Raw genomic sequence first — 8,516 nt, 5'->3', positions numbered from 1 at the left:
TCGCGCTGTCAGCTTGGAGCCTGATGCGGGGCTTGAACTCCTGAACGGTGAGACCATGACCTGAGATGGAATCAGGGGTCAGATGCTTAACTGACTAGAGCCACTCAGGCGCCCCAAGACATTTTATATAGCAGCTCGGCCATAAAAATGTCAGGACTGATGCACCCCTGTAGGCAACATCAGGCTTCTTGGCCGAGTGGACAGGCACTTTCTGGAAGCTCATGGGCTCTAGGGTGAATGAACTGACTCTCCCGGTAGCATAGCTTGTGGCACGAGCCAACCTCTGGAGTTCGAAGTGAAGGGAAGCCAGAAGTGGCGTCTCCGGTTCCCACCGTGCCTCTGGCTGGCTTGTTTCCTGTTAGCCTCTTCCCGGCTGAGAAACACAGAGACTGGGCAGGGTAACTTTGGAAGACAAGTTAAGGCTGGAAAGCACCCCAGGCCTTCTTGATGAGGTTTAGGGTTTACATGCGATGTGTGAGCTGAGCTGAGCTGGCCGGGAGTCAGAGCTCCAAGAAAATGCTGTGTTGGTCCTTTAGGAGTTCTGCACACCAACCCTGTCGGCCACAGCAGTGGAGCATGGAAGTTCTTGGCAAAGTTGGGGAACCAGCTGGAAAACTTCAGCGCCTGGGACGCAGTGGGCTGGGCGGGCCTGGGCCTTAACCATTCTTCCCTCCTTTTCCCGGGGGGCAGGGGAGGGCAGGAACCCTGTATGGGTGGCCTTACTTAGCTAAATATCTGCAGGGAGCAAGGGGAGGGGCTGGGAAAGAGCACCTTCTTATGGACAGAAGCAACCCAGAGTCCACATGAGGGTGAAGGATATTTGCACATCTTTGGTGGGGCTTTGCTCTAAGCCACTTGCTGGGAAGTGACCCACAAGAAAGAGCATCTGGGCAGCATGGAAAACAGCCCTGCCTCTGGGTTTGGGATATAAGCACCCCACTTCATCCCTCCTACCTGTGCCTCACCTCACCCCTCTGAACTTCAACCTCCCCCTATAAAGTAGGGTTAAAGATGCCTACGTGGCAGGATTGTTGAGCATACATAGATTCTGGAGGAATAAAGGAACAAGCTCACATGACTTTGGAAAATAGGGTTTTGACCAGAAAATGCAAGGCTAGACACGAACGCAAGGGTATAGGGACACTGTAATGTAGTTAGTAAGGTAGTTTCCCGGAGGGGTACAGATGGACAATTCTGAAACTGGTGTATGTGAATATTTTGAGCAAACAAACACAGGAAGGGATGACGGGTAGAAGGAGTCAAACTCCCCATGTTGTCCTTGGGGAACCACAGGGCCCCACCAGGACTGTGCACTACGGTGTAGACACTGGCCAATGAGCTGTTGAACTAGAACATATTTAAACATGACAGGTAAGATCAGTCTGTTGAATTACTATGGCTGCATAACAAATTGCCCCCAAACCTAGTGAGAGCTGGATCTTTCACTACACTCACAGTTTCTGAGGGTCAAGAATGCAGGCAGGGCAGATAGCTGAATTCGGAGGGGATAGCTAGTCTCTGCTCTGAGATGTTTGGGGCCCCAGCTGGAAGATTCAAAGACTAGAAAGCGGAATCATCCAAAGGCTCATTCACTCGTGTACGGGCTGGTCGGCTGGGGACCTTTGCCAGGGCTGTTGGTTGGAACACCTCCATGTGGCCTTTCTGTGTGGCCTGGGCTTCCTTACAACATGGTGGCTGAGTCCAAAGGAAAGTAGAAAGAGAGACACAGAGAGACACATGAACACACAGAATACTCCAGTATTCCACAATTTGGTTGTGTAGCAATTTATGTAACTACCTCTTTCTTTTGATGGATCTTTGAAATGTTTCCCTTCCCCTCCACCCCCCCCATTATAAATAATACTGCAGCATGCCTGGGTACCTCAGATGGTTGAGCGTCTGACTCTTGATTGAGGCTCAGGTCATGATCCCAGGGTCGTGGGATCAAGCCCCACTTTGGGCTCCAACCTGGGCATGAATCCTAGTTAAGAGTTTCCTTCTTAAGTAAGAGTCTCCCTCTTTCTCTCTCTCCCTCTCTCCTTCTGCCCCTCTCCCCCGCTCACACACAGGCTCACGCTCTCTCTCAAATAAAAAATAATAACAAATAAAAAAATAGTTCTGCAACCAACATTTCTCTGGGTGTTATTTTATGCACATAGTACAAAATGTGAATGTTTCCTGGGAAGGAGACGGATGAGTAAAAGGCTGAGTGAAAGAGCAAGTCCATTTTTTATTGTAATGGACACTGTCAAGTTTCCTTAGAGAAAGGCTCTGTGACCAAGAGAGTATAAAAGTACTCACTTCCTTACACCCTCACTAGCACCGGGTACTATCAGTCTTTTTCATCCTTGCTTGTCTTATGGGCAAAGCAATACACTGCACATCATGTGTTTTTAATTTGTAGTTTCCTCATTATAGTTAGGTTAAGTTGGGCTGAACATCTCATATGTTTATCAGCCATCTGTAGTCCTTCTCCTGGGAATTGCCTGTTCATTTCCTTTACTGGACTATTCATTGCAGTTTCACTAAAAAGCAAAGAAATGCAAATTGAAACAGCGAGGTTTTGTTTTCTGTTTTGTTTTGGTTTTTTTAAGTGATGAAGTTAAAAAAAAGGTGACAAAGATTCCTGATGCTTGTGATGATTGATAGCACAGAAGTTCAGAAAACCACCCTATCATTAATTAGGGTGTTAACTTCTATTTTCTTTCTGTGCATTTTTAATTAAAACACAATCCTAGCACCATATGAAAATATTCCAAGTTGTTTTATATGAGATGAGACCAATGTTGATTTAAAAAAATGTGAATAAAAATTTTCAGCATCATTTATTGACCGAGTCTTCTTTTTCTAGCAGACTTTTGTTAACTTTATCTGTTGAAAATTAAGATCTATAATGTGATGTTTTTCTGGACTACTTTTATCTTCTATTGATCTACTTATTTTTTGTGTGTGCTGGTATTCCCCCCCCCCCTTTTTTTTTATAAGGCAGGTCTCTGGATTTATTTGGTAAGAGAGAGCACAACTTACAGTTTTTCCTCTCTCCACCACGGAACATTGTCTCTTTGTAGGTGCAAGTGTGACCTTTCATCACTCCGTAAAGCTCTGTGGTGTTTTCCTTCATGCAGTGGCCTTTCACTCTGGAGAGGAGTATATTTTCCTAGGTGCTGGCTGTGTGGACAGTGTTGGGGTTACTTTTGGAATATCCGTCACCTTTTTGAGCTGTTTAGATTCAGGGATGCAGAGGAGTAGAGTTAGTGACACTGAGCAGAGGTGGGAGGGAAATGGAGAGAAGTGTTTTGGAGGAAGTGTGTTCCAACACTGAGACCTCCAGGAGCAGAGAGAGGCAGCAGGTAGGAAGGCATGCCAGAGTGACTCGGGGCCCGAACCCAAGAATCCTGAGATCATGACTTGAGCTGAAGTCGGATGGTTAGCTGACTGAGCCACCCAGGTGCCCCAGTAGGCCCATTTTGATGTTGGGCGATGGCAGTGCGTGTGCAAACATGTGTGTAGTTAAGGGAACATGGTGTGAATTGTATGTATGCGCGCGTGAACAGAAACGTGTCATTAGGTAAATGTGTGTGTGAATTTGGGTGTGTGTGTTAGTTTATATGTGCATGAATGTTTATGTGTCTGTGTTTGTGTCTGTTTATGTACATTTAAGTGTATGTGTGTCTGAGTATTATGTGCGTGCCTGCGTGAGGATATATGTATTTATATATGTATAAGTGTCTTTGTGGGTATGTTTAAGTATTTGTGTCTCTATGTGTGTGTAAGTGTTTCTATGTGTGTGCATTTGTGTTTTATCTTTGCGATCCTGACAATAAACAAGACAGGAAAGGGTCCCACCGAGGAATGAGATCTTGGTGAGAAGCCTCTCCTCCCCTCTAGACTGGGTCTCAGTCCTTGCCATGGGTCACAGAACAGACCAGTGTCATCGATGAGGTCACAGAATAAAGCCAGGATCCTAGTAACCACAGGGAGCCCAGCAGCCACTTGGGCTGGGGCCAGCGGAGGACTTCGGCACAGCCCAAGCCAACCCTCACTAAACAGCTGGAGCGCCGAGTCCTCTGGGCTCTGGTGTCCAGTCATGAAACGCCACTTCACAGACCACAGGGGAGAACAATCACCAACAGATGGGACCAGCCTCAGCTTGGCCAGCCCAGAGCCCACAGGGGAGAGTGTGGAAGTGTGCGGTTCAGGTAGGTAAAAAGAGAGAGGGTTGGTTCCCTGGGAGGGAGGTCCTGGAGGGTGAGGGATGGGCACTGGGTCACCCTTCAGTGCTGTTGCAAAAGTGTATTGGCCATAAAAATGGACCAATGCCTGAGGCCATTGTGAGTACACGAGGAGATTTCAGGAGGTACAAGGATGAAAACGTAAAATGTGAATATATATTTTAATACACATCAGAGAAGCAGAATTGGCATGTCAGCCCTGTGATTTCAGAATAATATAAAAAAGTCCCTTATAGTAAATTGATTAAAGTTAATTCAGAACATCAATTTGAAGACCCCTATGAAGTGACCATGGGCAGCCCCTAAGGGTAACACCAGCTCAACGGTTAGTTAAACTCTGTGCTTCAGTTTCCTAATCTGTCAAAGAGGAATTGTTACAAGGTAATTTCGTAGGGCTTTTTTAAAAATATCAATGGAGTTAAAACATGGCAAGCACTTATATGGTGATGGGGTACAGTGAATGTTTAAGGAGAGGGCGAGATGTTCCCCAGGTAAGAACAAGATACATCACAAATGCTGAAGGTTCTGGAAGGGGGTGCTGGATGACCTGGCCAAAGCACTTTCCATGCTTTTTTAAATTAAGCCTTTTAAAAAATTTATTTTGAGAGAGAGTGAGCATGGGGGAGGGACAGACAGAGAAGAAGAGAGAGAATCTCAAGCAGGCTCTGCACTGTCAGTGAGGCACCCGATGTGGGGCTCAAACTCATGAACATGAGATCATGATGTGAGCCCAAACCAAGAGCTGGATGCTCAACCGACTGAGCCACTCAGGGGATCTCGCCCCTCACATGCGTGGCTTTTTAAATTGGCTTTACTGAGCTGTTAATTTACACATGAAAGTGTCATCAGTGTGTACAATTTGAAGAATTTTTTGTTAATGTACATTTGCATAACCACCACCATGGTCATGACCTGGAACATTTTGATGATCCCCAAAGTTTCCTTGTGACCCTTTGCAGTGAGTTCTGCCACCTTCAGCTCCTGGCAACCCCTGATCTGTTCCCCCTCCCTATAGTTTTACCTTTCCTAGAATGACATCTAGAATGTCATCTAAGTGGAATCCTACAGTATAGGGCCTTTTTACCCTGGCTGCTTTCATTTAGAGTAATGCATTAGAGATTCATCCATGTTTTAAAGGCATATTTTAAAAGTTCTTATTTATTTATTTTGAGAGGGACAGAGGTAACGCAATGGGGGAGAGACAGAGAGAGAGAAGGCGAGAGAGAATCCCAAGCAGGCTCCACACTGTCAGTACAGAGCCCGATGCAGGGCTTGAAACTCACAAAACCATGAGATCATGACCCAAGCCGAAACCAACAGTGGGCGCTCAACCCTGAGCCAGCCACCCAGGCACCTGGAGATTCATCCATGTTTTACATATATCAGTAGATCATTCCTTTTTTTATCCATGAATAGGGTTGCACTGTATGGATGTACCCTAATCTGTGTATTCACCAGTTGATGGTCTTTTTGGGGTTTAGTCAAGGTTTTGGTGATTCCATTCATACATTATTTGATCCTCACCTCGTATCCCCAGGAGGTAAGCATCCTCATCCCCATTTTATGGGGAAACACAACACAGGAGCTGATGGTACCTGCCCAAGGACTCCTGAGCCTGCGCCCTTCCGGAACCCGGGAGGTGGGTTGTGGCACTGATCCCTGCGGGGACGCTGATGAAAATGTCCTTCCATTTCCCAGGGACGGTGGAGAGAGAGAAGACGCCTTCACGGTCGGGGCCGGCCATTCCCCACGAGGAGAACGTGTGCTTGGCCCACAGGGCTCCTGCGATGCTGAGCTGGAGCGGCTCCTCGTCCTCCCGGTCCTCCTCCGAGTATCAGTCTTACTCCCAGTACCCGTCTTGCTACTCCTGCCTGTACGACGACGAGGACACGGCCCAGCGAAGGGTGTGCGCCTTCTACACCCACGTACAGACGGTGCAGGGCGTGGCCGTGGCCTGGGAGACCGAGTCGGGCTTTGAGCCGGTCAGCCGGAAGCCCCGCATTCACGAGGCCGAGTTCGTCAAGAGGCAGAGGAGGAAAGGCTCCTCCTTTGAGATGGCTTCCAACAGCGACCTGTGCTGGGAACTGGAAGCCAGCAAGAGCCACTGCTGCCCAGAGCAGGATGACGCGGAGCTGCTGGGGCCCCTGGAGTGCTGCCCGCAGGAGCTGCGGGACACCCCGGACTGGCTGGTCACCACGGACTACGGGCTGCGCTGCGTGGCCTGCTGTCGGGTCTTCCCCACGTTGGAGGCTCTGCTCAAGCATGCCCAGTATGGCATCCAAGAGGGCTTCAGCTGCCAGATCTTTTTTGAGGAGATGCTGGAGAGAAGGCGGGCCTGGGGCCAAGTCCGGGAGCAGAAGCTGGAGGAGGAGGAGGAACAGAGCCCTTCAGAGGGCAGTGAATGTTCGCGGCCCCAGGCCAGGGCGCTTCCCTCGTAGCGGCAGCAGGAGCAGTGAGCCAGAGGTGATGTGCCCAGCCCTGCCCTCACCTCTGGCACCTCGGTGGCTCCTTCCCCAGCCAGCAGGACCAGAACTACCCCCGCAGGGGAGAGAAGAGGAGAGCCGGGGGGAGAAAGCAAGCGGGAGCCAGAGCTGGCAGGGCCGTGACAAGGGGGAGAACCCTTCCAAGGGGCACAGCGTTTCAACCAAAGTCCATTTCGAACCTGAATCCAAAGAGGGAGGGCTTCAAGTGTTTCTGACGATGGGCACAAGATCTGAAGCCCGCAAGCATGTGGCCACAGAGATTTTTAATTTTTGCTGGTGGATCGAGCAGGTCATGACCCACAGGAGAGCCGACTGCAAATGAAGCTTCTGCCCTATATTTTTCATTGTTAGGAACCTGCTATATGCCCTAATTCTATGTCTTATTTTAGTGGGATTAAACTTGAGTAACTCAAAACTTAAGGCAATAGCTAAAGGGGTGAGCCATGCTATGAGGTTGGGGCCATAGGAAATTGCCATTTCTGTAGGTTACACACCAGCACAGACACCTGGAGACAGGCAGGTTCCCAGAGGTAGAGATGGGGTCTGGATAAGTCCTGCTACCTATGAGCTCATAGGTCAACACTATGTTTTAAAATGTTTCTACAATATTCATCTGCACCCTCCTAACCCCAGCTCCGGGGGCTGCACCGATTCAAGAAAATACATGGATGGCTCCCTGTGTGTAATGCACACTGATGAAACATGTAGCCCAACCTTCCAGTGAGAGGCAGGACAGGCAGTCGCAAGACAAGGGAATGAATCACATAAAGGAGGTTTGGGGAGCTCAGTGGAGGGGCCCCAAACTCAGGCTGGTTGATGAGGAAGCAAAACTTTCCGAAAGAGGTGATGTTCACAAAGGCTTAGAGGACAGGTAGAATTAGTAAGACCAGGGCTTCTCACTCCTGGCGCTGTTGACATTTTAGACTGAATAATTGTCTTCATGTGTCTACTGGAGGAGGTTCGGCAGCATCCCTGGTCTCTCCCCACCAGATGCCAGTAGCATCTCCTCCCCTGCAACTGTGACAATTGAAAATGTCCTAGACATTAACAAACATTCCCTGGAGGCAAAAATCACTGCTTGGTTGACAATCACTGAGCTAGACAAGAATGAGGATCTTAAGAGAAGGATTGGCACAATATGTTTGGGCAATTGCCAGCCACTTGGCCTGGCTGGAATGCTGGAGACATTTCTCCTCTCCAGTGCTCCATAAAAATTTAGCACCTGCTATGTGCCAGGCACTGTACTGGGCACAGGGAACAAACAGTGAATAGGCATGGATGGTTCCCTGTGTAGCTTGCAGAAAGCTGGCAAAAATAGACTGTATGTATACATATTTAGAAATAATTACAGAAGCACTCATTTCATGACCTTTAAGGCCCTCCATGGCCCGGGCTTTGCTAACTTCTCCATCACCATTTCTTAGCATTTGCTGCTTCCCTTGCTATGCTCCATTTCCTTTAGCCCTCCTTCTTTCCTTAAAAGCTCCAGGCTTTCATACCTCAGGGCCTTTGCACTTGCTCTCTCCTCTAAGTGGAGTGCAAACCCTTCTCTGTCATTCTTCTGGCTGACTGCTGACCCTTTGTTCATCCTTGACGCTTCAGCCTTGTCACTTTTTCAAAGGGGACTTCTCCAATCATACCACCTGGTGCGTGCCTCATTCTAAGTGCAGATGATTTTAAAAAAAGAAGTGGCATGATCAGACTTATGTCATTCTGGTTGTATGTGAAATATGGATTGGTGCAGTAGCAAAAGAAGAAAGGATCAAGTAGCCAGATCACTTAAGAGGCAGTTGCAGAAACC

The 8,516-nt window shown here is 48.3% G+C and overlaps 1 protein-coding gene and 1 long non-coding RNA gene across 2 annotated transcripts; one reads left to right on the top strand and one right to left on the bottom strand.

Annotated features, from left to right (window-relative positions):
* Positions 1-2,210: 2,210 nt before the first annotated feature.
* Positions 2,211-3,927, bottom strand: LOC147576042 (uncharacterized). The gene is made up of 3 exons (XR_015242001.1): positions 3,847-3,927; positions 3,028-3,219; positions 2,211-2,525 (listed from the first exon to the last, which is right to left on the bottom strand). It is a non-coding gene; the product is annotated as an uncharacterized LOC147576042 (long non-coding RNA).
* Positions 3,877-7,135, top strand: FAM170B (family with sequence similarity 170 member B). The gene is given in 2 exon segments (XM_025918418.2): positions 3,877-4,199; positions 5,931-7,135. Coding segments are annotated over 2 exon segments (1,020 nt in total). The 5' UTR covers positions 3,877-3,937; the 3' UTR covers positions 6,689-7,135.
* The last annotated feature ends 1,381 nt before the right edge of the window (positions 7,136-8,516 follow it).

This window comes from Puma concolor, chromosome D2, assembly GCF_028749965.1.
Source record: "Puma concolor isolate L17-30 chromosome D2, mPumCon1.1.hap2, whole genome shotgun sequence".
Lineage (NCBI taxonomy): Eukaryota > Metazoa > Chordata > Mammalia > Carnivora > Felidae > Puma > Puma concolor.
The sequence above is the reverse complement of the archived record's forward strand: the minus strand, read 5'-3'. Positions and strand labels throughout refer to the sequence as shown.